This window comes from Centrocercus urophasianus, unplaced genomic scaffold, assembly GCF_019232065.1.
Source record: "Centrocercus urophasianus isolate 14NV4802_14NV808 unplaced genomic scaffold, USGS_Curo_1.0 seq_335, whole genome shotgun sequence".
NCBI classification, from domain to species: Eukaryota; Metazoa; Chordata; class Aves; order Galliformes; family Phasianidae; genus Centrocercus; species Centrocercus urophasianus.
In genome coordinates, this window is record NW_024884906.1 from 1 (window position 1) to 26,667 (window position 26,667).

The window sequence follows — 26,667 nt, forward strand, 5'->3', positions numbered from 1 at the left end:
CGTGGCCCAGCAGGGCAGGGGATGGTGACCCCCTTGGCCAGTGGGCCTGCAGGAGCCCTGGGCGCATTCCTTTTGCCTGCCCCCCCCCAGGCTCCTCCCGCTTTTATTCGATCGAGTTACAAAGGGCACGAGGAAAGCAGCGGGCTGCAAATAGTGCAAGGCTCTTTATTTTGACAGATGCCAGCCGGAGGTGCCCCCAGTACCAACAGAAGCACCAGGACGGGCACTGATAGAGGGGCAGAGACCCCAGGTCCAGCCCCTGGGGGGTTCCACGGGTGCTCCCCCCCACCCCAGGGCTGCCGCTGTGGGCACCCACGCAGGGGCAGCTCCATGCTGCTTCCCGTGACAGAGCAGAACGTGGCAGCAGTGCAGGCAGCACCAAGCTGCGCTCGCCCCCGCAGCCCCTGGGGAAGGCGGAAGGCTCTGATCCCACAGCCTGCAGGGCTGCACGCTGAGCTCAGGAGCATCCCACAGGATGCAGCGCCCCGAGGGTCCCCACAGCAGCCCCCCACGCAGGGGAAAGTGCCACGAGCCACACAGGAGCCGTGCTTTGTCCCCGTGTGCGAGTGGCAGGTGACAGGGGACAGAACTGCGTGCTCACCCTGCCTGGCTTCCTCCTCCGAATCCCTCACCCTCGGCACAGCAGCCTGGGGGGAAGACCAAGCACCGGGCAGATCCCAGCTGCAGGGCAGAGCAGGACAGGGGTTTGGCACACACCACACAGCAGCTCCAGGGCTCCGGTTGGGCGGGGAAGGAGAGGAGCAGCCCCTCCTGCCTGCCCACATCCAGTCCAGCAGGGCAGAGCACGGCGTTCAGGGCTTGCTGCAGAGCTCCCCGACCCGCTGCCGCAGGTGGAAGGCAAACTCAAACATGGTGGCTGCCAGGCTCTGGTGGATGAGGTACCGGGGCAGGCGACCCTGCGAGGAGAGCAGAGGAAACAGAACACGAGTGAGGGGGGCAGCGCAGCAACCCAGAGGGAGCGGAAAGGCCCTGCAGGACCCCCCCTCTGGGCGCCCAGAAGGTGTGGGGACGGGGCTGCACACCGCGGCGGGGAGCTGCTGCTCTCAGGGAGTTCTGGGATCTGGGGGAGGAACTGAAGCACGTTTTGATTTCCCTAAAAAGCCCTGCACGACTCAACCCGCGCCGCCTCGGCCCGCGCTCCATTATCTGCTAAGAAAATCAGCCCAGGAGCTGCGGGGGAAGGCAGCAGCACCGGGCTGGGAAGGGGGCAGGTGCTGAGGTGCAGAGAAGGAGGAAGGGGCCACGTCCCCCTGCCCAGGGCACAGGAAAAGCCCCGTGGATGTGGGAAGCCCCCACTGCGGGGCTTTTCCCCAAAGCAGGCTTTCCCCTCTGCCCTTTGGGGCTGGAACAGCACCCAGCTGAGGAGCGGGGGCCATTTTGGGCAGCTCTCCAAGCTGAGCAGGGGGGCAAAGTGCCAGCACAGACACAAACACACACACACACACACACACACACACACGTGTGCAACCCTTGCCCTTCGCTGGAGGAAGGGATGAGCCACGAGCTATAAATACGCCGTCAGGGCCAAAGGAAATACCAAGGCAGCAGCGACCAGGGCTGTGAGCAGCAGCAGAGCCCTTCAGGAAGATGGTGGAAGCATTATTAATAGCTCGGCTGCTCTGGCATTTCTTCCAGCAGCAGCAGGAGAGCACTCGGCGTCCTGGGAAGCACAGAGCGGGGACCTCCCCTTTCCCAGCTCAGTTGTGCAAGATGGAGCCGATTTCCCTCCAGCCCAGCTCACTGCAGAGGGAAGGAGGAGGCGGAGGAGAGATTTGCACGAAGGAGAAGCAGCTCCAGCACCGACCCCGTGCCGAGCAGAGCCAGGGGCAGCGAACCGGGCGCAGCCGTGCCACGTCCCAGCCAAGGAGCCGCCAAGAGGATCCGCTTGCACGCAGCCTTTCCAGAGCCCAATGCTGAACGGCAGCCGAGCTGCTCCGTGGGAGGGGAGGGCTGTGGGAGGGGAGGGGGCCGCGCCGCGCAGCGCCGATGAATGGAGCCTTTGTGCTCGCTGCTGCAGCGCCGTTTCCACACCAACCTCGGCGCAGGAAGAAAACAGGGCAGCGCCCCCCCCTCTCCCCCCCGGCTCCCCGCCTGCTGCCTTTGTCCCGGCCACCAGCAAGGACTCTGCGTGCAGCTCCACAAATAGCTCCGGATTTGGGTCACGGCGCGGGGCTGAAGCGCTGCTCTCCGCGTGCGGCCGCAGCTCCGCGGGGGTCTGCGTTTGTGCCGAGGTGTCTGGGAGCAAATGATTCATCCCTGCTGTAGGTTCCTGGAAGCAGCCAGGCAACGCTTCCCTGTCCAACTAACGTTGGATGAAATCACCTCTTCCCAGTCCCCGCACAGAGGTGAAGCCCCGTAACCAAGATCTGTCAGGTAAGGAAGGGTTTCCCAGATCTACACCGGGGAAACTTCAGGGGGAAAGAGGGAGATTTTCAGGTGGTGATCAGGTCCTGTCTGCAAAACTCAGGCCCCACTACTGCAGCCTCCAAGAGCAGCTCAGAGCCGTGCCCAGGGGAGGCTCACAGCAGGACAGCAGCCCCTGCACTGCCCAGGTGGAAGCACAGGGCAGGTCCTCAGCCCCATCCTGCTGCAGGCAGAGCTTTAGGAGCACACTGATGAGCTCTGCTGGGGTTGGGACACGGCCACGACGCTCACACATCAGTGCTTTACATCAGTGCTTTACCTTCAGGTCCGTGTTTAGAATCCAGATAAAAGTGCAGACCCGGGGGTTGCTGGGGCACTTCAATACGACGAATCCTCCAGGTCCATTCTCACCCCTTCGGGGAAACAACAGCACCAAATCAATCTGGGAAAGCTGCAGAGCCACCCCCCAAAGCCCTGCTCGCACTGCACCGACCCCACGTTGGCTCCTGCAGCCACAGCCCCTCACCTGACAGCAGCCCAGCGGGGCACCAGCAGATGCTCAGAGCATCCAGGAAGGAACCTGGCCCACTATGGGCACAAACGCAATCTGCCCAGCAGTTTCCCCACAGCAGCAGTGCTGGGGCTGCCTCCAGACCTCCGGCTTGGCCGACGCTGGCACTGCTTTGCTGGGAGGCTGCAGAGACACAGCACTGCAGAATTGGTTGCAAACAAGTGGGAAGCACCCAGGGAGGCCCCACGGTCAGGCCGAGCTCAGCGCACCGCCGCGTCTCTGCAGCCTTCCTCCACCATCTGAGCGCCTCAGAGACGAGAGCTGCGCTCGCACACGCAGCCCAAACACAGATTTCCCTTCCCTGCTCAGGAACATGCACTATTTTTGCTGCATACATTTGTTAACAGATTATTTTTTTTTTTTTTTCTAGGCCCCGAAGTCCCCAGCTCTTAAATAGACTGAGGCAGCTATAACGTCTCCGAGTTAAAATGTCAATTACTTTAACCAGATTATTAGGAAAAACAAAGTCAGCGCGCGAAGCGGCACAGCTGGGCCCCAGGCAGCAGCACAGGCAGTAACAAGGATCCTCGTGTGATGAGACCAGCCCTGCTGAGATCCATCAGCAGCTGTGTGGAACCAGCCCTGTGGAAAGGGAGAGGCCGGGACCCCCCTGGTGCTCTGGAAGCTGTTCCACCCCAGCGCAGCTCAATGCACCGCCAGGAACGTCCCTCGGTGCCTGCAGGCTTTAGAGTCAGTAAGCAAGTGGCTTACGAGAAGCAAAAGGCATCCGAGAGGCTCACAGAAAGACGTGGGCAGCTGCTCCCTGCCCCTCCGAAACGGCAGCTGGCCCTGTTTGGGAATTGGCTGCTACACAAACAGGATGCAGAAGGGGTTGGGGTTTGGGCTGTTACTGTCGGCACCTCCGCTCCCCAGAGCGGGGCTGGGAAACGCCCGAGCAGCACAGAGCGTTTCCTTAACAAAAGGGAGAAGAACAAGGGAAGCAAGGTTTGGTTCCACAAATAGATCAGCTTCCTGCAAACGGTGCCAGGAAGACAGCAGGTTTCTCATTTCAGTGGCTCTCTGCCCTATGCTTAAGCAAGGCACGTGTCAGATACCAGCTAAAAATAAATAAATAAACAATAGAACCTGCCTCTTACCTGACGTACTTGGAGAGTGGAGGCTTCAGGCTGTGCGTGGTCGACATCCCTGAGGAAATGTACCTGTCTCTTCTCCTCTCGATCCGCCGCACGTTCACAAAGTCCCTGAGCAAAGAAAGGGCAACGGCAGCTTTGAGATGTGCGTGAGACTTGGAAGGAGCAGATCACGTGCCTGGGGCTGCTGGGAAAGGCTGTGGCAGGACTATGTCAACATATGGCCAAAACACAGGCAGCACGGTTAGCAGGGAGACAGAGGGAGCGACCGGGACAGATCCTGAGCTCTGAGACTCCTGCCAGAGCGTCTGTAAGGGACTCGAGGGACTCCCTGCCTTAGGGACATCACCCAGCCCTGCTGGCTCTCACTGAGCTCAGGAGCTTCTCTCTGTGTTTTACAGGTGTTCAGAGGCTCAGTACGAAGTGGTGAAAGAAACTGACCTGGGGGAAACGACGCCGCCTGCAGCCCCGGCTGCTACGTCGTACGAAACGATCGTGTTGTCCTCAACCCGCTGCAGGATCTGGGAGAAAGGAAAGGAAACTCTTCAGCCTGCGCCTACAGCTGCCAACAGCTGGGCACTGCAGCCCCAGCAGCTGATCTGGGGGCAGGAGATGAGCTGTGGCAGCGCACACAGGTTTGTCTGCCGGCCCAGGGCTGCCCCTCCTTCCTGGGGGGAGCACAGGCGTCCCCGTCGGATCCCCGCCACGCCGGCAGCGCCAAACGGCGCCGAGCAGAAGCAGGCTTGGCTCAGGCACTGGGCCCAGCTCCCTGCCCACCTCGTGGGCTTTTGGATGGGCACAGCCACGCAGCTGGCCGCCGCAGAGCATTCGGATCGTACGGCTGAGCGGCGGAGATTTAACGCCTCGGTGATTCTGATCCAGCTCAGCTCCAGTAGGGCCTGGGCACCGCTGACAGCCGGCGCTGGGCTGGGAAGCTGCAGCTCTCCGCTTCAAGGAGCTCCTGTGATTAAGCCATCTTTGTCCGGCACGCTCACCTGGCAAGCTGCCACCGTTCTGTTCCACAGGATCATCTTCTCGGGCTGCAGAATAACCTCCTGGTAAACCGTTTCAGCAGAGCACTGCAGGAAAGCCTGAGGACAGACAGAGCAGTCAGCCGGACCCTCGCTCCGCTTTGGGGGTGATTCTTTTTTCTAAGGAGCGCAGAGCAGATCAGAAAGAACAACTGGGAGGAAGCAGGAGGACAGCGGTGAGGCCGCACAGCCAACGTTGCTTCCTGCTGCCAAAGAGAAGGGCAGGCATGGGGATCAGAACTGGGATCAGCAGTCACTGAGCTGCTGCCTGCTGGGAGGGGGGACAAGCATCCACCTGCACCACGGCCACACAGAGCGATCTCAGGCCCCTCTGCCCTCATCCTGCCTTCTCAGCAACTCTGCTGCACGTGCAATTGCTTTGGAAAGTCACCAGAAAGATTCCCACAACTCCAGCACAGCTAACATTCATTTCTCCACGTCCCCATGGGACTGGGGACCTTCGGAAGCAAACGGTTAACGCAGCAGAGCGGGACCATCCTCACCAACACAGAACTGCTCCTCCAGCAGCTCTGCCAGCGAGGCAGCATATGCACTGGAACAAAGAAAAGCCACCGCAGCACCGATGCTTCATTAAAGCATGGTTTGCAGCCAAGCTGCTCCAGCGAGGGCGCCGCGCTTCCGAGCAGCTCTCCTCAATGCCAGGCAGCAGCAGACGCACGCTCAGCCCTGGTCTTGCTGGCAATTAGTTGCAATTAGCCTCCTTGGTCAGATTAGTCCTAGATGCTGGGGTTGGAAGCGAGTCTTGCAGTCACCTGCTCCCACTTCCACCAGCAAAGACTGGGGCCCAGCATATTTGCCGGGGAGTTTGTCTGCCAGCCAAGGGGTTTTCCTGGAGAGATTCCCTACAGCGTGCAGAGCAGTTCATCTGTCTCAAGCAAAGAGTGCTCTGCAGGCTGACCTGTGCTGCCAGGGCCAGGACAGAGCGTGAAAGCCGAGCCGCGGCTCCAAGCACAGCAGCGATTTCTCTATGTATCACACAGGCTGAGGAAGCAAAACAGGAAGGCTCTTACCTTTAAAATAAAGGTCTTGCCATGGAAAGGTATTTCAAAAGTGTAAACAACATCACCGAAGTCCTGCGCAAGAAACAAGACAGTTTCATTTATGCTGGCAAAGTAGAAGAACTGCTTCTACCTAAGGTGAAGCCTGATGGTCTCTGGGCCCCGCAGGAGCTCGCCTGCTCCAGGACCATTTCCTAGGGCCATTCTTGGCCCCAAACTGCTCCTGCTCCCCCACGCCAGGCAGCCCCAGCACAGAACGGCACTGAGCCCATTTCAGATGCCCATGCACAAATTTCCATAAACAAAACAACATCCAGAGAAGCAGCAGTGATGAGACAGGAAAAGAATCCAACCCGTGCCAGCCTGCAAACTCAGTTTCAAGGTCAAATTCTCTTTGCAGCAAGCTACCAACACCACTGTATGAGAGAGGGGTTAGTTTGCCAGCACTGCTGTTGTTACCTACATCTGAGAAGAGACTCCCTGGAGGGGTTAGGGATGGACAGATGATAACCTTTCATCATTAGCCCTGTGTTAAACTCTGATTAGTCTATTTAAATCCATCCCCCTTTGGATAAAGAAAACAATCTGCCCAGCTAGTTTGGCATCAAACAATGGATCACTTGACAGGGGAATTTTAAACACCAGATGAGAGTGCAGTTTGCAGGACTCTCACCTCAACTGCATTGCAAGCCCACAAGTAGAAAACAAGGTTGATTTCGGGGGGGACAAAGGCACTTTCACACCACTCTACAGAGACAGAAAGGAGCCTTAGCTAGCCCAGAAAACCCTGCTGTAGCTTGAGGAAAAACGCATGTCAGAGCTGCTGATGCACATCCCTCCGTCCACAACGCCCCTGTCCTGAGGAGGGGGATTGCACACAGCTCTGGGCTGTGCCCCACATGCTCCTGCTCCATGACTGGCTGCAGCCCAAGCAGCCAGAGCCACCCCAGACCTGCTGTGCTCCTAAAAGCACGATGCTCTGCAGCCCTCACCCCCCCAGAGGTGAGCTGTCCCCCCCCCGGCCCGCCGGCCATGGGGAGGGAGGGGCCGTGGGCTCTCTCCCATCAAACGGGAAGGCAATTAAACGTCTAATTAAATAAGGGGGGATTTTACATTTAACTGAGCTGGAATGGGTTCCTAATTCAATCAGGTAATTGTAACGCTTGTTAATTTTTCATGTTGCAAGGAGGTTTCAAAAGCCTCGTTTGCCCTCCAGTTTTTGCTAAGCCATCCGTGCTCTTTGCCAGCGCTGCCCAGCACTGGGCTGTGGGGGACACTTGCATTGTTTTTCTCAAACTTCCAGTTCTCCTCCTGGGCGAGGATTTGGTCCACAACTTCCATAGCTTCTTTGCCCTGTCGGACGTATTCTTTCTCCTAGGAGAGAAGGGAACATTTCACTAGAAGGGTTTGCAGAAAGCCCCACGTCTGTGTGTGCAAGGTTTGCTGCCCTGCTCCCAGGGCTGGCAGAGGGAAGTGGGCTGCCTCCCATCACCACACAGCACCAATCTCTTAAATTCAGGGCACAGAGGCCTCATTTTGGAGCCTGAAGCCACGCTTCCTGCCCTGGCTTGCATCCACACACCAGCTGCGCCCACCAGCAACTCTCTTGCCTTAGTGCAAGGGTTTCCAGCAGGCAAAGGGCTGCGAGGTGCACAGAGCTTCCTTCTGTGAAAGTGCCAAAACCGGAGCTGAACAGCAGCAGAACCACTTGGAAAGCAGCACAGAGAAGCCTGTGCCCAGCCAGACTTCAGGGAGGTGAAGCACCGCCCCGCTCGCTAGAATTCAGCGAGGATGGTGAAGGCTGAGCCCTTGTGGCACGTGATACAGGATCAGGGAAGGGGGGAGAGGCAGAGCCGGAGCCACGTCCCTGGGGGAAGCTGCAGGGGAAAGCTGGCTGATGCTGTGTTACTGAGAATCCCTCGTGCTGCAGCTGCGATGCCAGCGCTCCCAGGGCAGGCAGGGCACTTCAGCAAACATCCCCAGGCAAAGGGCCTCGACACGAGGGACAGGACTGCCTGTCTCTGTTTACCTGAGCTGTCAACGCCTTCCTTCCCGGACCTTCCTCATCCGACTCGTTGTCCGACCCTTGGGTGCAACACACAATTAAAGCACAGGTAACAAAGAGCCCATTTGTACACCTCCCCCTGACCTTGCAACGGATCCAACGCTGCTAGCAGGGGGTGTGAGCCCAGCACAGCCCAGATCCTGTCTCCCCCAGCACAGAGATTGCTGCCAGGTGCTGCTCTGCTCCCAGCCAGGCTGTGGGCACTGAGCGTTGCCCCGGGTGTCAGCAACACTGGGACAACTGCTCTGGCTGATGCCTGCTGGCTGCTGAGCAGGGATGGTGCCACAGCCAGCACAAGGCAGCAGCACTCTGCCAGCTCCGACCCTCACCTGCTCTCAGCAATTCACCCCCATGCCTTCGTAGTGAGGGCAGCGTTTAACCACAAGCACTTTAATTGCAGCTTAAGAGCATTTAACCCCAAGACCACAAAATGCTCTCGTTTCCCACCGAGCCAAAGCCAGGCTGAGCATGATCCTGCTCCTCCACGGCACCACGGCAGCGGGGCAGCAGCGTGGGGCAAGGAGAGGTTCTGCAACACCCGTTTTTGGAGGCCTTGCTGCCTCTGCCAAGAGCTGGGCTAACAAGACACGGCTCAGACAGAGGGCAGTAACAGGGGCAAGGAGCTCCCAGAGGAACGTGGGATGGGAGCAGAGGATGTTACCTGCAAAGGACTCCGGTGGGGAGTAGAACTGCCCATCAGAAAGGGCTCCAGGGTACAGCAGGGGCCCCCGGGCAGCTGCAGCCTGGGCTGCCAGGTACCCTGCAAAGCAGAGCAGGTTTCACATGCAAAGTCCTAAACAAGGGGGCTGAGGCCCCGTCCTCCCGTCCAGCCCTCCCCTCTCCAGCCTCCCAGCCACTTTCTGCCAGACACAGCTGCTCTGCCCGCACTGACACCAGCCAGCCCACAAGCTTTTCAGCTCCTATTGCCTCATCTTTTGTTGGAGACATTTTATCTGCACGGAGATCAATGGGCTCTTTTGCCTGTCAAATCCAAAGGCGATTAAGCATCTAATTAAATAAGAGCTTCCCCTGGAAGCAATTTGGAACCCGAGCCTAATCCAATAGAGGCATTAAACACTTGATCATTTTTCATCTTAAAGCCTTCTTGCAAGACCCAAACATCCTCTGGTGCTTTCCAGTCATTCAGTGCATTTCTGATCCGGCCTCACTTGACAAATACTTCTCAGTTTATGTGCCATTTCCCAGCTCTCTTTCGTCAGAGAAGCCTGGGAGAACGACTCAGCCCTCGTGCTGTAACAGCACTGCTTTACATTACAGCTGCATGACGCAGAGCGAGCAGCCAGTCCCTAGAAGGACCCTTGGAAGGGACAGGTGCCCTGCCACACGCAGTCATTCATGAAGCATTAGGTCACAGAGATTCAGTCCCAGTTTAATCTGACCTCGCTGACTAGAGACTGTGAAATCTCACACGCAGCAACCCGCGCTGCACCCCCGTAGCAGATCTTTGCATCATTCCTCTCCAAAGGTCTCCAGCCCAGATCTGAAGACGGATCTCACAATCTGGAGAGTCCCACCACCCGCCTGGCATTTGCCCCACTGTTCCAAAACATTTTCACTGATGTGGAGGTGAGCTCTGTTTCCAACACGTCTGGCTTCGGTATCCAGACACTGAAGAATTTGGCACGTTTTTCTCTTCTCAATTAAAAGATGCTTTTCATAATCTGGTATATTCTTCCCTTGAAGGGACTCATAGACCGTAACAGAATTGAATCAGCCACTTCCCGTCGCAGCCAGCCTGGAGATCACTTCTCCATAAATGTCATCTCTGCCAAGGTGCTGCCAAAGCAGCAGAAAGGCCAGGCCTGGTGGCAGAATACTTACATCGTTCCTCTTCTGCTTCCTGAGTGAGGACTTTAAAATCCAGGAACCAAGTCTCTAACCAAGCAATGACAAACGAGACGATGGGAAGCAAGTAACCGAACGCCCCTTTGGTGAGAAGCTGTGTGGGGAAAAAGCAAAAGTCACAGGGAGTTCACAGAGAATGGCAAACAGCAGCAAGCAGCAATCACAAAGCAATCCCCTGTGAGCCCATGGGAACCAACCTCGGAGAGGATGACCTTCACAATCAGGAAGGCACTGGATATCAACGTGGTGACCTGGAAAATAAAATCACGTATCTCAGATCTCGGCAAACTCCAGGCAGAGGCTCAAAGTGAAAACAGGAAAACGAAAACGGCCCTTCTTACCGCTATGACCCACCAGTGGCGCAGCCTCACAACCGCGTAGGCCAGCAGCAACACAAAAAATCGGAAGAAAGCCAAGACCTTTCAAAACAAAAAGCCATTGATATGGATGGTGTCCTTGTCCCCCTGCCAGGTGCTGGGAGGACGCAGCCCCCCCCCCCCCCTTGACCTCATCACCTACAGAGCCAGGAGGGGTCAGCAGTGCAGCAGGGGGGGCTGCGAGCTGCCCGAGTGCTGGGCCAGGAGCAGCAGGGATGTGGGAGACCCCCAGCTGCCCTCCCCAGCAGCCCCACAGCCAGGCTGAGCTCCAAGCTATTGCTCTATTGCCCCACTGGCAGCAGGCTGGGATACTCACAAATATGTCAAAGAAAGAGGTCTTGAAATTGTAATCGAAGATTTCATTCTTCAAGTTCTTCTGAATGCCATCCTTGGTCTGAAGAGGAGACAGGAAATGAGAAAGCCATTGAGTGCACTGATAAGAAACTAATGACAGAAAGAACCCGGCCAAGCGGCGTCCAGAGGCTGCTGCTGGGTCAGGTTATGCATTAAGCATACAAATGCACACTGCAGGATCCTCTGCTGGCGCAGGACCACGGGAAGATGCAGCAGCACATTTCTGCTTCACACTGAAGGCAGCCGGGGCTGCAGCAGCACACCAGTACACTAAGCACTTCTGCATGGGGCTTCCTCACATGGAAAAGCTGCTGTTTGGCTCAGCGTATCCCATGGCAGCACATCACCACCCTAAAGCCCTCTGTCTCCTGCAGCCTACAGGACAGCACCTCCCCCTTTGTGCCCATCCCTTCATCAGGAGATTCCAGGGACAGACTTCAGCTGCACAGGAGGAAACACGGGGCAGGTGAAAAGCCCCAGGAAGCCCTTCTGGACACCCAAAAGATCTGTCTTGGTGCATGGCAGGAGAGGGGTCCGAAGGCCAGAAACACATAGAGACACAAGGAAAGCCTGAAGAGGCAAAAGCAGGGTTCTGCAGGATTGTAAGAGGGCGTGGAAAAATCTTAAAGAGCTCTCTTATCTCACCCCTAAAAAACGTGGGGCTTGACAGCCTCGACGCTTTTGACACCATAAATCCTGTTCTCAGGAGCTTGGAATCGCTGTTTATGAGGAAGTGGATGGCTCAGGTAACTGGAACAAATGCTTCACCTTTAGGCTATTGGTTTGAACACAGCCCAGCTGGCCTGGAAGCTGGTATATGCTGACAGCTGTTTGATGATCTGTGAGAAACAAGTTGGTGGATCTCAGGCCAGTTCTTGGCAGGCTGGTGCCCTGGCACCCTCTCGTCAGCCAGTCCAAGGACAGACGAGGCAGCCATTGGGAAGTGGGCCCTCTAGGTCAGGGCTGCTGCTTAACAGTCAGGGAGGGGAGGGGGTGAGCAGTTGTGCACTGCTGCCTTAGATTTGAGGCTGCAGGGCTCGCACCAGCTTCAACGAGCAGCCACCAAGCAAATCCTGAACTGAAAGGGACCCACAGAGCCTCTTCCAACAGCACTGCTCTGCTAGGAGACGTTAGAGGGGGAACTGAACTCAGTGAGGCTTTGAATTACAGTTTTTGGGAGGTGTTTCAGTTTAAATATGAGAAGAGCTGACTGAGGCACCTCTTTGTCTCTGAGAGCAGCAAGCTTGCAGAATGACAGTTTGCAGGAGACAGACATTTAACGAGGGCCAATTTGCTCAGCTTATCTCGCAGCAAAGGAAACCATTTGATAAAAAAAGCATTAGTCACGATATAAACTCATTGCTCTTCATAACTAGGCAAATAAGTCGTCCTAATAGCCTTAAATATGCAGCATCTCGGCTCGGGGCCTAAATATCACCAGTTAGTCACTCATTAATGGCTACCTGCACGACCTACGCTCAGAATTACCCTGACGACCGCGCTGCCAGAGCATTTCCCCAGGGCTGCAGGTTGGGATTTGCAGAAAAGCTCTCTCTGGAGAGAACCAAGGAGGGAGCAGGAGGCTGGGGTCCAGGGCACCATCGGCATCACAGGAATGCTGCCCCAGAGCTGCCGTGCTGCCACGAGGCTGTGGGGGTCACTGCAGCCTCTTGGCAGAGCGGGGTGACGGAGCTGCTGGCCGAGGCAATCCGTTACGTGCAGACACTGCGGGAGATAAGCTGGGCAGAGATAAGAGCTGCTAAGTGAGCGCAGGATCCAGCGCTGATAAACAAAGGCCAGACACCGGAGGGCGGCCTGCAGAAGCAGCGGGGTCTATCTGATCATCTTGCCTTTCCAATCAGGCTGTTCTGTGCCAGGACATGGAGTACCTGTAACCTGAAACCCATTCCCCACGCGGCCAAACGAGTCGGGACCGGTGGAGGGGGAAAAAAATAAATAAACGAAGCCCAGGGAACAACTTTGACCTGACGAGATTGAAGTAAATAAACGAGGTTTCCTCATTGGTTGCAGCAGTTGACAGAAAGCAAACGCAGCGCCCTGTGCTGGCACGAAGCCTCTGCAGAGGGGACCGAAACCGCCGGCTCCTTTGTGGCAGAGCTGCACCTCGGTTCACAGGAGCAGAGATTAGCAGCAGCGCTCCGGGTCCAAAGCTCAAAGCCCTTTTTGTCTGTGCCCTGTGCCAGCTGGGCGGCGCGAGGAAGGTCTGCGCTCCCCTCCTCGCCCTCCGAGGCTTCCAGAACAGGGCACTCAGCAAAGCTGGCAGCTGCTTGGCACAGGCAGAGAGCAGCTTCTCTTGAAGAGGGCAGGAGAGAAATTTGGCCGACGGCTCCCCCTCCCAATCCCACAGCCACAGATCTCATTACACCACAACACCCAGCACTGCATGCGTGGCGTTAATGACCCCGGGCAGCCGCAGCGGGGCCGCTCACAGGAAATGAACTGGACTTCAGCTAGCACTGACTGCACACTGATTGCTCAGCCACTGCAAATCAGAGGACGCTGGGAAGAGCAAACAAAGACTTGGCCTGAGACTTCTGAAACGCAGCAATTAGCGCAGAGGAAGCCGAGTTTACAAAAGCACGACTTGAGAAGGGAAAGACTCCACACCTTTGTTTTTCCCAACTTACATTCAGTTCGATTATCCACAACAAAGAGATGAAGAGCAGATCGAAGGTGACAAAGAGACAGAAGGTCCTCCTCACATCTGAGATGGCTTTCCTCTTCTCTGGAGAGAAGTAGCAGTACGGGGAGAAGCCCTGGCTCTGGGAAAGCGAGGTGCTGATGGACGCGATGGCTGGGAGGCTCCGTTCCAGGTCGTGCTGCAGGTCTGTCGGCTTGCTCATCCTTGGCCCAAGCAACTTGGGGCCTACGTCAGTCAGGGCCACATCTGCAGAGCCACAACATCACCTATGGAGAGACAACACGGGAAGCCTGGGGGAGCAATGCCACAGCCTTACGCCTGGAGGTGTCACCCTCCTGTTCTCAGCAGTGCTGTCAGCTGCAGGCAGGCAAGCACAGAAAGGAAACGTGCACATGATGCCTTTCCTCCAGGCACACAACCCTGTTAGCAGCTCAGCTGGATGCTGTCTGTTTTACACCGTTCCTACTGGAAAAGGCTAACACCATGCCATGGTCTCACAGTTTTCCACTGCTATCCCACATCATGTCACAGAAACCAGGCTGACGTGCAGCCTTTTAGGTCAGCACAAAGCACATCAGAGCTCACCCAGGGCTTGCACCCCGCCCCCTGCACCAGCACAGGGACCCCCATCCCTTCTGCCCACTTCAGGGAGACAGAAACCAGCCACCAACAGCCCCACGGCTCAGCTTTATGGCAGGGATCAGCCACCATCGGCGCTGGTCCTGGCAGTGCTGGGTGCGTGGCCACCACGTGAGCGGGTCGGGGTGCCGAGGCTGACGCCTGTTTTCAGGCAGCCGTGCCAGCCATTGTGTGAAAACGTTTCCCTTCCGTCAGCAGAGCACAAGGAGGCTGCTGTGCGAACGAAGCTGAGCGCACGCCTGAGACAAACAGGGAGAAAGGTGCCAAAGCAGGGGGCCGCCGTCCCCAGATTTTCACCCCACTGTGATCCACAGCTACTGCACCAGGACAAACTCACGCTCTCCAAAATACTCACGTTCAGAGATTTTTGGTCTCCAAACAACTGCATTTTACTGGATTAGCTGCTGCCCCAGCACCTCTGCTTCCTCTGGAACCCAGAGTCAGACCCGTTTTATTACAGCAAGTCTCATTCAAAACCAGGAGGCTGCAGTCAGAGCTGCCCGAGGGAAAAAGCCCCAGGAGCGTGCCCAGAACCACAGGAAGGGGCAGCCACCACACGCTGGGACAACGACAGGAGCTGCCCCACACTGCTGAAACCACAACCCTGGGAGTGAAAGCAGCTCCTGAGCTGCAGCCCTTGGGGAGGGAGAGAAGGAAGGAGGGAGGGAGCCGGGGCTATCAGGTCCCCACCAGCCGCTCCCTGCGGCCCTGCAGAAGGAGCCGAGGATTTGTCACTTCAGATCAACCACGGCCAGCGCGGCCCTTCGCTGCCACGAGCCAGGGGCCCATCTCAAACTGAGAAAAGTTCCAGACATCTGTGAGTGCTAAATAATAGATCGCCTGCCTGCCGCCTTCTCTGTGGCAGAGCGTCACCGCTCTCCACTCAAACAGCACTTTGCACTTAAGCAGCCCCGGCAACTTCAGAGCGCTTTAGGCTCAGCCTGGGAGATGCTCAGCCCCGCTCCCCACGGTGGCAGGGACATCCCTGGCTCTCCTTGGCCTAAAGCCATCGCTTATTCAGCCCCAGCCTTCCAGGTGAGAGCTGACGCCTGTCCTGAAGCCAGCACAGAGATCTGGGCAGGAAGCGGTGAGAAGGGTTTTACCTTCAGAGTAAAACAGAGGCGCTGCGGTACAGAAACACTGAAAACACCAGAATATTTCCTGCTCAGATGGGGTTGTTCCACCACAGGGCAGGAAGGACAGTGAGCAGAGGCTGCTCTGAGCGTGCTAAATGTGCCTCTTCCCAGGTGTCAGATGAATTAGTGAGCGTTCAGTGCCACGATGCACAGCAGCAACACTGCACTGGGGACCTGCTGGGGTTCCAAAAGCTCTGGAGACACAGTCATGTTCCTTTCCTGGAGAAAAAGCCAAAAGCAACATGGGACCTATCCCTGGAAAGGCTGCAGCAGCCCCCTCACAGCCCGCAGCCTCTCCCTCTTCCATTCCTGCCTTTTAGATTCAAATCACAAGCTTCTCATTAGCACACGTTTGCATGCTAATGACATGTCTTACAGTAAGAAGCCTTTCCATCTTGTGACACCGCTTCTCCTTTCCTCCCGCGCCCCCAACTTCCTATTAATGTGCCTTTCTCAGCTCACATGACGACTTCAACAGCTAATTCTCATGTCACCTCTTTTGATAGTGACAGCCTTTGCACCAAACTCTGCACTGAAGATGAGATACCTGGAAAGTGCAGGAGGGCTGCTTTAAAGCCACCAGCTGCAGGTGTTTCACCAGCTGCTGACACGTGTCTGAGTGCCCAAAGGGAAGAGATGCACTGACAACAAGTGCCCTTCTGTGAGCTGCCCACACTCCCTGTGCCGTGCTGTCCCTCACCCTGTCAGCCCCACGCCATCCCCTGCTGCCCCAGCTCAGCTGCTCTGTTTGTGAACAGGGCTCTCAAAGCACTGTAAGACCTTGCAGGGTCTGCATCCCCCTGCCAGCTGCACCGGCCCCAGGGCCTCCCCTCCTCTGCACACACAAGCTCAGTGCAGCCTGCATAAGGAATATCAGGGAGAGCTCCGGTCCTCAAGAGCAGCTCAAGATCCCACCCCCAAGCTGGCAGCTTTCCTCACGCAGAGCCTGGAGGCCGGCGTGATCGCTGTGCAATTAGCCTCTGGTTTCAGTAAGGCCCATCAGAGGCTCAGGATCACAGTGCAGAAATGAGAAAGGCCACAGGTTTCGCACAAAGAGCAGAAATAAAACTTCTCCATGGGTCCAGTGAGTGACCTCAGAAGCTGCCGGGTGGCAGCACGTGACAAGGGGCAGCAGCTGCTGCCCAGCCCAGGCACCACAGGACACGGCGCCGGGCAGTTACCGGTACCACAGCTGCTTCCTGAGGGGCAGCACGGGCAGATTGCGGCCCCGCAGCCCCGAGCTCTCAAATCACCGCTTTGTGAGCAAAGCTCCCCCAATCCCGGCCCGGCGCTACGGGGATCCCGTGGGACAGGAGCTGAGCTCCCACCGCACCGCCACGGCCAGCCCGCAGCCGGTACCGGGGCCTGGGGCGGCCCCGGGATGTCGGTGAAGGCCTCGGGGGGCCCGGCAGCAAAACGCCGTGGGGCAGCAGCACCCACCGGGACGGCCCCGCTGCCGCCTCGGGAGGCGGCGCTGCGCAGCACCGCGGAGGCAAGGCACGGCCAGGCGGCCCCGGAGACCCAGGAACGGGAGCCCAGCAGCCGCCCCGCAGCGAAGGCCCCGGCGCTCTACTCCGGCCCCGAATCCGCTCCACAGGACGGCTCCGCTCCGCCGAGCTCCTGGTACCAACCTCGCCCCGGACCGCCCGGTACCTGCCGATAGCCGACAGCCGACAGCCGCCACCGCTTCCAGGCCTCGCCGGAAGTACTCCCCCAGCGCAAGCCACTTCCGGCCCCGCCACCACCTCTGACCCCGGAAGTAAAACTCCGAGCTGCGCCGGCGCCGGTCATGGCGGACTGCGGGGGCGTGGGGAGCGGAGCGGAGTCGAGCCGGCAGGAGAAGCGGCACAGGGAGCGGCTCCGCGGGGCTGAGCGGCTCCATCCCGCTGTGTGCGCGGGGAGCGCGCAGAGCCCATCGCGGCGCTGCCTCACGGTTCCCGCCCTCAGCCGCCCCTCAGCTCCCCGCTGCCCCCCGAGCACGGGCACGCCGCTCTGTACAGCCGTTTATTGGGGCGCAACTCGGGCGTTGCTGCATGCAGGGGGCACGGGGCGGGCCCCGGCCTTGGGACCCCAGCCTCACCGCCGGCCCCCACGGTGTGGAAGCGGTGTGGGGCCGCGGTCCCGCCAACCGGGCCGGGAACCATGCGGGGGCACGCGCGAAGCGCAGGCTCCGAGCGGGGCCGGGGGCGGCGAGCGAAGCTGCGGTGATGCGGGGCAGGCCGTGGGGGTCCCGGCCGGGCCGCGGTCTGGCTAGCTGGTGCCCAGCGGGACTGGGGAACGGCGGCGCTCCGTGCCTGCCAGGCCCACGTGCCGCCGCTCCTCGCTGTGCTCTGCGGTGACGACGGGGTCAGGCGGGGGTCCCGCTGCCATCTAAGGGAGCAGGGATCCCCCGCACCCCGTACCGCTGCCGTCCTCCGGCTCCTCCTCGTCGCCTTCGCCCCCCTCGGGGTCCTCGGGGTCTTCGGGGATGTCGGACACAGTCAGTGCCTTCAGGTCCTCGCTGCGCTCAGCGATGCCTCCCGCAAAGGACACCTTCTGCCCCCCTGGAGGATGAGGGAGAGACAGTGGCCAACCATGGGATGGGGCAGCCACTGTGCTGCCTGCATCAGGGTCATGGGAATGGCAGCAGTCCTGAATCCCCACAGTGTCCCCATCCCCATGGTGGCCCCATCCCTGTCTCTGTTCCCACACAGTCTCCATCTCCAGTGTCATTCTCCCCACAGGGTTCCTGAGGTGGCCCCATCCATCACCTCGTCCTCAGAGGGATCCCATCACCACAATGTCCCCAACCTTGCAATTTCCCTGGCCCCATCCCAGCAGTATCCCCATCCTCAGAGTCCCCATCCATGCAGTGTAACAAACAGAGTGGAACCATCCCTGGCCCACTCCCACTGCAGTCTCTACAGTATTCCCAACCCCTCTGTTCCCCTCCCTGTGCTGTCCCCATTACCTTTCCTCTTGTGTGCCTTGGTGGCAGGGAAGACGCTTCGCTCAGCTCTGGCCTGGCTCCCCAGGGCTTCTTAGAAGGGCAGAGATGAGCCGAGGCAGAGGAGGCATGCCTCCCCCCCCCCCAGAGACAACACGGCCAGAGGAACTGGCTGGCATCAGCATGGCTCCAGGACATGGCAGGGGACACTGCAGCCCTGTCCCCCCAGGGCAGCTGCCAGCACTCAGTCCCACGTCCTGACGTCCCCCAGGCTGCTGCAGGCTTTGTCCCCATGTCACCATCCTTCTTACCAGGCTCGAGGGCGCTGTCTGGGTCGCAGGTGCGAGTCAGCTCTGGGTCCCCGTCATCGGGCTCTCCATCAGAGCTGTCCCCTCCAGCCAGGCCGCTCTCCAGGTGGGACTGCACGATGCGCTGCACCGCTGTGGGGCACTGGCATCAGCCCCCGCTCTGGCACCGGGAGCACTGGGAAGCACTGGGAAGCACTGGGAGAGGCGCGGGGGTGTGGCGTGCCCAGGTCCCCCAGCCCACTGCTCTGCACCCGCCTCACATGCCCTCCTTCCTTCCGTTTCCCCATCCAGATAACAGCAGCTGGGGGCTCAGCCAGCTCTGGGAGCTGCCCAAAAAGTCCCCTGGGGAGGACCTGGCTTTTGGGGACGGTACCTTTGAGCGAGGGTGGTGTGTAGGCACACGGGTTGGTCCTCTTTGGTTTCAGCAGGCAGCCCTCGCCGGAGGCTCGCTGCAGGACAGAGCAACCAGACAGCATTGGGGACAGGGACACGGCCACTCCCTCATCGGGGACACCCGTGACCCCACAAGGACGAGGTGTCACGATGGGGATCTTACTGTGGGGATCTAGGGAGGAGCCCCCCGGGACTGTGGCACTTTGGTGAGGGTCCCACAATGGGGACTGTGGGATGAGACCCCTGAGATTGGGACCCTTTAAGGATACCCTGCAGCGGGGACCTGATGTTGAGCCCCCATAGGGAGACCTCTGTAACGGAGACCCCCAATGTAGCATCCCTGTGATGGGAACACTGCACTGGAGACCGGGGGGTCAGTGGTGAGGACCTGAGCTCCACAGCCTGACCCCAGTCCCCGTTCTCATGTCCCCGTCCCTGCGGCGCCGTGTGTTCGTCCCCAGGGCCAGCAGAAGGCAGGGAAGCGATAAGCACTGGGACGGGGCAGGGCTGCAGCACCACGATAACGCTGTGGTGACTGTGCTATGGGGGGGGGGGGCGGTGCCGGGGGGGCTCAGGGGTGGGCTGGGGGCTGTTGTAGGGACAGAGGTGCACGGAACCCACTCACCTGGTAGGGCAGGGACTCGTCCTCTACATCCGCAGCGCCAGGAGAGAATGGGTGGGTAGGACGGGTGCTGGAGCTGCAGCCCCTGCCCTGTCCCTGTCCCCCCATCCCGTGTGTGACCCCCAGCCGTCCCCCTCCCCCCCATCACCGTGTCTCATCCCTGACATCCCATAGCAGATGTGGCACCACATCCCATCCTTGCCGCTGAGGTCCCATCCCTGCCATCGTGTCCCATTTCTGCCACAACATCCCATTCACAGACACCCGTCCCACCTCCACCCCCACGTCCCATTCCTGCCACCCCACCTGTGGCACCCTGTCACATTCCAGCTGCTTTGTCCCATCCCAGCTCACACCTCCCATCCCTGGAGCAGCTGCCTCTACCCTCAGGGCCACCCGATGTCCCCTCCCGTCCCCAACCTGGTACCAGTCCGTGTCCTGGCTCACCTGGGGATGAGTGCTCGGAGAGCTGGAACAGCATGGCAGGCGTGGGCCTCCGCCGGCGGATCTGAGGCACAGCAATGTCACTCAGTCCCCTGTCCCCAACCCAGTGCCCCAGGCCTGAACCCCATCGTGTCCCCATCCCATGGGGTGCTCAGTAGGACAGGGCTGGGGACAGGTGCAGTGCCCCATGGAGGGGCCGTGTCCCCATCTCAGGGTCCCCGTGCTGTCCTCTACCTCTCCCAGCCCCTCCCAGCCCCCAGCCCCACACAGCCGTGGGTCCAGGGTGCACAGGAGCCAAGTCCTGGGGGTGTTCCCTCAGCTGGGCACAGCCTGCACACTCCCTTGTCTTGTCCCATCCTGTTCTTGTCCATTCCTGCCTGCTCTGTCCCAGCCGTTCCCTTTTGTCCCACTCCTGTCCTGCCCTCTCCCCACACGTAACTCCTGCACAAATCCGCTGCTGGCACAGGACCTCGGAGCACTTTGTCCTGTCCCTGTGTCTCCCTGTCCCATCCCCTACCCTGTCCCTTCCTCTCTGTACCCCCATCCCCTCCCTCTGGTCTCCTCCATCCCTCATTCTATCCCCCCAGTCCTCCTCGTCCCTCTCTCCCTGTCCCATCCCTTCCCTCCCGTCCCACGCTGTCCCCGTCCTGTCCCCTGCACAGCTCTCCTCCACCTCGAGGCACCCATGGGACACCACTGGCACTCTCACCACCCGCACCCCACGATCCCTCACTACCCGGGGTCAGCAGGAACACGGTGCCGTGCTGGGGACCCCTCTGTGACCCCGCTGTCACCCTGCGCTCACCATCTCCACGGCGCGGGGGTCCAGCTGGCTGGGGGGTGCCGGCACCGAGAATTGGATCTTTTTGCGGTCCTTGGGGTCCATGGCTGCAGGGTCTGCGCCGCTGCCCGGTGCCACACGGAGTTCGGCAGCGCCCGGGCTGAGCACGGTGAGGACTGAGCGGCGGGAGGTGGGGAAGGCAGAGCCGCGAGGAGGAGGAGGAGGAGGAGGAAGGAGAGGGAGGGAGGACACGGCTCCTACCAGCGCGCTGCATTATTCATCCCCCGGGCAGGGGGGCTGAGGCCATGGATAATGAGCCCTCGGGGAGCCAGGGAGGGGGGCTCGAGCCTGCCGGGCCCCTTAACCCGTTCCCCACCGGGGGGGGAGTAGGGGGGGACCGCAGTGGCTGCGTGGAACGGGACAGGGCTGTGTGTGGCTGTGGGCATCCGAGCGCCTGGAGCTTCAGTTTCTCTGCAAACTGGAGGGCAGAGTGGGCAGCCTGGCTGGGTGGAACACTGTGGGGCGCAGCTTTGGGGGCTGCCCCATGGCACGGGGACTCCTACTATGGGACAGGGTCTGCCTGGGGGACAGGGTCAGCCCCATAGGGGATATCTGTGGAGGTGGATCCCGTGGGCGCATGAGGACACAGCATCCTGAAATGTCCCATTGCCTGCGTGCTGAGGGTCCCCACCACCAGGGATGTCGCAGAACCAGAACACGGTGCTGTCACAGGATCACAGCTCTGGATCGCTGTGGTTTTCTCCATGGAAAATTCCCCCAAACCCAAACTCCTCTCCTGGAAGAACTGAAGACTCCAAAGCCGCTTATCTGCGGTTCCACCGCTCATAAAATCCAGGTGACTTTGGTCGGGACACGGGCTCGGGGACGCACCCACCCCTGGCTCGGCTCCAGCCCCCAGCCGTGTCCCCGCCCTTCCCGTGCTCCTTGCACGATGCTACACGAGCCGCGCTGCGCTCCCAGCCCCGTGTGGAAACGGCCGGTGCCGGCTGGATGTCACACACGGGACAGAAGGGCCGGGCGGTGCCGAGTGCGTGGAGGAAACCGAAGCAAGGAAGGGGGGGTGCCGGGCTCTGCCTTCTTATCTCCCGGTGTTCCAACGGCCACGAGTGGCTGCGGGCCAGGAGCTGTGGCTCCAGCAACATATTTACCCCTGTGGCACGGGGCCATGGAGCAGCCGCCCGGCACTGCGCGGCACAGCGCGGCCCCATGCGCACCACGTGCGGCCCGGTGCAAGAGCAGCCACGGGCTGCCGACACGGGCACAGCCCCGGGGGGGTGCTGTACTGGGGGGGGAGGATGAAGCCGGGATCCCTTGGCCACCCTGTGCCAAACCCTGAGCATCCTCCCTGTCCCCATCCTGCTCCCCAGTGTGGGACCCGTGGTTGTTATGGCAACAGGTTCCCGGGCTCCTTCCCGCTGCCGTTCCCTCTCCTCCCGCGCACGAAGGCGCAGTGTGAGGGGGTGGCCGGGTCCCCTCCCCGCTCTGCAGCACTGCGAGCACCCACAGCCCCAATAACAGCTCTGGGAGCGGCCCCCACCTGCTCCCATTCTGTCGCTGTGGGCACAGCTGGGATGGGTACCGGGTCACGGCGATGGGGTTGGAACGTGGCGCTGCAGCCGCTGCCCCATTGCATGCTTCTACGTACAGCCACACTGCAAAATGGCAATGGTGTGGACCTGTTCTTTGTGGTGTCAGTGTTGGCTGAGCCCTGCAGCTCCTTGGGCTGCTCCGGAGCAGTGCCGTGCCGTGCCGTGCCGTGCCGTGCCGTGCCATGCCGTGCCGTGCCGTGCCGTGGGGGCTGCAGCTCCGTGCAGCAGCAAATCCTCCTGCAGAGAAAGTAAAAATAGCAGCAGGGTGCGGGAGGCAGCGCTCACCCCCCACCTGCCAGCACTGGGAGGAATGGGAGCTTCGGTGCCACTATGGGGACAGCGCGGCCACAGGGACGGGCACTGCGGGGATGGAGAGCTGTGGGGATGCGGGGTGGTGGTGGGATCCTATGGGGGAATGGGGCGCTGCAGGGAGAGGGTGCGGGAGGGGTGCGGTGTTGTGGGGATGGGGATGCGTAGGGCTGGAACACGGTGGGGACGTAGCATCCTGGGGACGGGGAATCGTGGGGACAGGTCAGCGCGAGGATGGAGCATGGCGGGGCCGCGCACGTGGGAGGTGCACAGGAGGATGGCGGGACTCGGGTCCGAAAGGTGAGTGCCGGGTGGGAGGGGGCTGGGCAGCGGTGTGGGCGGGGCCAAGGATGGGGAGGGGTTTGGGGGGGGGGGGGGTCAGTGGGTGCCTCCGTGCTCCTCGTGCCCCCCATCCCGGGGAACCCTTTTGTCCCATCCATGGCAATCCTCCCTGCCCGGGCTGTTGGGGGTCCTGCAGAAAGTGGGGTTTTGGGGGGGGGGGCACTTTTGGGGTCCGCCCCCCTCCTACGTTTCCTCCCAACCCCCTCACCATCCCCGCAAAGTGCAGCGGGGGCGGCGGGCGGGGGCCGAGCGCTCCCTGGGGTGCAGAGGAGGTGCGGGAGTGGGAACACGCGTGGGAGAGCGCGGGGGAGCAGTGGGGAGGGGGAGGGGGGGGGTCGAGGGGGCCTTAACCCCTTCCGTGCTGAGAGCCGCCCTCCGGGAGAAGCCACAGGGAGAAAGAGGGGTTGGGGTCTGCTGCCCATTCCTTCCCCCTAAATGGTGCTGCGCTGGGAGTCGCGCCCTCCTCACACCCCAGCATCCCTCCGTGTGCTGTGGGGAAACTGAGGCACAGAGCAACCCTGGAGGGACGGTGGGGCTGCAACCCGCCCACCCCCTCCAGCCCCATACACCACGGGGGGGCTTTGCCCTCAAGGGCTGGGGGCTCTCACCCATTTCCCTTCAAACCCACGGGGCTCCAGGGAAGGCGCGGGGCGGGGTCGCGTCCCCATGTCCCCATCAGGACGCCGGGTGGGGGGAACGGAGAAGAAGGGCACGGCCCCGGTCCCTGCACGTCGGGGGGTCCCAACGCCGTGTCTCCAGGAGGTGGGCAGGGGCCCCGTTCCCGTGTCCCGGTGCCACCGGCGCTGCTGCGCTCGGCCGGCAGGTGTCAGCCCCGGCGCGGTGGCACGGCGGGGCCCGGGGGTGGGGAAGCGAAAAGGCACCGGAGCGGCTCTCCTGGTCCTCCCGGGGGCTGCGGGCATCGGGTCAGCACCGGGGAGGACGCACCGCATCGGGCACGCGGAGCCGGGCTCATCCTGCCCTGGGGGCTGCGAGGTTAAATGGGTGGGGACCCCAAAACCCGGCTCCCAAGGGGGCAGCAATGAGAGAAAACAGTGGGGCACCCCCGGCCCTGCCTCAGTTTCCCCGCCTGCAGCACGTCCTCCAAAAGCCCCAGGTGCTGCCGGGGGAGGCGACCCCGCGTACCCACTGCCCCATGCCCACCCCACTGCCATCACCACCGCTGTGTCCTGCTGGAATGAGGGGCCCTGCTGGGCTGGGGGCCGTCCTCCCCGTTCCCCCCCACCCCATAAGGACCCTCCAGGAAAGGGTGGGCGACCCACGCCGAGCCCAGCCGCCAAACACGGACCAGTTTGCTGCTTCCATTCCCAGAAGAAAGAATAAAGTTAAAACATCTGTTAATTTATAAACCAATTTAACCATGACTGGTTAATAAATAGCTAACAGCTGCCAGCCCCGCTACCCCGCCGCCCCACAGAGGGGCACTCTGGGAGCAGCCGGGCGCGCACATCTCGCGAGCTCTCCCCCCCCCCCCAAGCCCCCCCACCATTGTTGTGATTTGTCCCCAGCACAGAGTGCCCCCAGGGTCCCTGTGGGATGAGGGTGGCCTGGATGCATGTGGGGATGGGGGTGACCACGATGGAAGGGATGGGGAGATGTGGTCCCCGCTGTGAGGGTGGCACCTCTGTGTCAAGGAGGGGTCCTGGGTGAGGGGGTTTTGGGTGCAAATCCAGACAGAGGAATGCATGGGGAAGGGGGAGAGGGCAGCAGGTGGGGGTCCGGGAGACCCTGTGATGGGCAGCCGTGAAGGGGGGCGGTCAGTGCAGGCTGCAGCCATTGCTCCCATGTGAGGATGTGGGGCTGTGGGAAGGTGAGCCCCTGTGGGGGGGGGGGGGGGGACATTGTGGTGGAGTGGGAGCTGCTGCGTGTGTGTGTATGTGGGGTGCACACGTGTGTGTGTGCAGGGATGTGCACACGTGTGTGCATGTGTCGAATGTGAGCATGGGGTGTGTGTGTGTGTGCATGGGATGTGCAGAATTGTACGCATCAGATGTGCACACGGGATGCACCTGTGTGTGCATGGGATGCACCTGTGTGTGTGCACAGGATGTGTGTGTGCACGGGATGCACATGTGTGTGTGCATGGGATGTGTGTGTGCATGGGATGTGTGTGTGCATGGGATGTGCACATACATGTGCAGGGTCCTGTTCCTGCATGCCGTGTCCCTGCAGCAGGACATCACGCTGCACTCTGGGCCCTTCTGGCAGCTCAGCAGGAGCTGCAGGACGGCGCTGGGACGGATGGAGCCCTCCTGGTGCCGAGTGGGTCGGGGCTGGAGCAGGGCTGGATGGGTGGGGGGCGATGGTGTGGGGTGATGGGGGTCTCCGTGCCGGGTGTGATCCCCCTCGCATCCGTGTGAGCCCCGACACATGTCGCAATAGTAATGTAATTTGTAAGTTAACAATGGGCAGCTTGAGGTTTATATTTAATTACAACGTTTGCACCAACCTGAACTCACCCTTATTCATCAATAATGCATGGGTTTGTGTTTATCGCTGCTTAATTAATCTGTGCTTACGACAATTAAAGGCTTGCAAAATCCCCAAAGGTGGCGGCAGGGAGCGGCTGCTCGGCAGCAGGGGGAGCACGGGCAGAAGCTGCGGGTCGGGAGGGGGCAGCGGCCGGACCCCCTTTCCCCCCCCCACAGCGGGGCGGTAGAATGGAGCAGCCCCGCGCCCAGCGCCCATCGGCGCCGCCCCACCGCCTGCCTCAGTTTCCCCGATCCCTTCACACCTCCTCGCCCGCTGTGCCCCCCTTGCTTGCCGCTCCCTCTCCCCCCCTCCCTTGCCCACCCCCTCAGCAGGACCGGGGGCTGCGGGCAGTCGATGCCAGCCCGGCTCTGGCCCTTTAAGCACGGCGCGGCGCGGCTGTCCCGGATCAGCCGGAGCGCCTATTAAAATTTTATGCGAAGTGTAAATGGGCCAGGTCTCCAGCTTCCCGCTCCCTCCGAATGATTTATTACTCGCAAATACCACAGAACTAATTAGTATAGTAATTAATTAATACGAATTTGCATATTTGCATGTGCAATTAGTGCAGTGGAGTGATTACTCTGAAAATGAGAAGTTGGGCTTGTCAGATGGTAGTGTGAACTGGAGTGGAAAAGCCTCGTGCAAATGAACCCGGGCGGCGGCGGCACGCGGCGGCACACGGCCCCGGCCCCACGCGCACCGGGAGGGCACGCGGCCCCACGTGGCCCCACAGCGGGGCTTCGGTCCCCCGACCCACGGCCCCATCCCGGCCCTGGGCCCCGCCGTGGGGACCGCTCCATCCATCGGCCATCTCCATGGCGACTCGTCGTGCCAGGCGCGTCGCCATGGCAACGGGCCGGGCCACGCAGCCTCGCCATGGCGACTGTCGTCACCGTGTCGCCATGGAGATTTACACCCCCCCGCCAGCGTTCCCCCGCGCGCCCCCCCTTCAACTTCCCCAAATCCGCTCCCTGCCGAATGGCACGGGGTTTTGGGATGGGGGATCCGACGCTCCTCCATACGGGGGTCTCCGAGGTGCCCTGGGATGGTGGTCCCTGAAGAGGCAGGAGGAGGGATGGCGGTACCTGGAGCACCCAGAAATGGCCCCCAAGTCGCCCCTGAAGCATCCAAGGATGAGGAATAAAAGCTGAATGAAGTGGGGAGACCCCAGATCGCCCTGGGATGAGTGAGGAGAGCCAAACCCCACAGTGACAGCATAGGGCTGGATCCCCTCCACGGGCTGTTG

The 26,667-nt window shown here is 60.5% G+C and overlaps 2 protein-coding genes across 6 annotated transcripts; both read right to left on the bottom strand.

Moving 5' to 3' along the window:
- Positions 1 to 757: 757 nt before the first annotated feature.
- On the bottom strand, positions 758 to 16,946 carry STARD3 (StAR related lipid transfer domain containing 3). Of its 2 annotated transcripts, none has more exons than XM_042830511.1 (15): positions 16,850 to 16,946; positions 13,408 to 13,687; positions 10,722 to 10,799; positions 10,370 to 10,447; positions 10,226 to 10,279; positions 10,005 to 10,122; positions 8,824 to 8,922; positions 8,127 to 8,182; positions 7,379 to 7,471; positions 6,110 to 6,172; positions 5,043 to 5,138; positions 4,489 to 4,568; positions 4,054 to 4,158; positions 2,705 to 2,798; positions 758 to 917 (listed from the first exon to the last, which is right to left on the bottom strand). In XM_042830511.1, the coding sequence occupies exons 2-15, from the start codon at positions 13,621 to 13,623 to the stop codon at positions 813 to 815; spliced, it is 1,335 nt and encodes a 444-aa protein (XP_042686445.1). In that variant the 5' UTR covers positions 13,624 to 13,687; positions 16,850 to 16,946; the 3' UTR covers positions 758 to 812. The 2 variants fall into 2 exon arrangements, with proteins under 2 accessions (XP_042686445.1, XP_042686444.1); XM_042830510.1 differs by having other exon boundaries at positions 16,828 to 16,929.
- A 477-nt stretch (positions 16,947 to 17,423) lies between these two features.
- On the bottom strand, positions 17,424 to 22,460 carry PPP1R1B (protein phosphatase 1 regulatory inhibitor subunit 1B). 4 transcript variants are annotated; one of them, XM_042830512.1, is made up of 9 exons: positions 22,229 to 22,460; positions 20,695 to 20,830; positions 19,893 to 19,953; positions 19,449 to 19,477; positions 18,804 to 18,879; positions 18,434 to 18,562; positions 18,147 to 18,212; positions 17,599 to 17,739; positions 17,424 to 17,526 (listed from the first exon to the last, which is right to left on the bottom strand). In XM_042830512.1, exons 2-9 carry the CDS (start codon positions 20,773 to 20,775, stop codon positions 17,447 to 17,449), a joined length of 663 nt encoding a protein of 220 aa, XP_042686446.1. In that variant the 5' UTR covers positions 20,776 to 20,830; positions 22,229 to 22,460; the 3' UTR covers positions 17,424 to 17,446. The 4 variants fall into 4 exon arrangements, with proteins under 4 accessions (XP_042686446.1, XP_042686449.1, XP_042686447.1 ...); XM_042830515.1 differs by lacking the exon at positions 22,229 to 22,460 and having other exon boundaries at positions 18,147 to 18,215; positions 20,695 to 21,622; XM_042830513.1 differs by lacking the exon at positions 22,229 to 22,460 and having other exon boundaries at positions 18,147 to 18,215; positions 19,449 to 19,471.
- Positions 22,461 to 26,667: the final 4,207 nt, after the last annotated feature.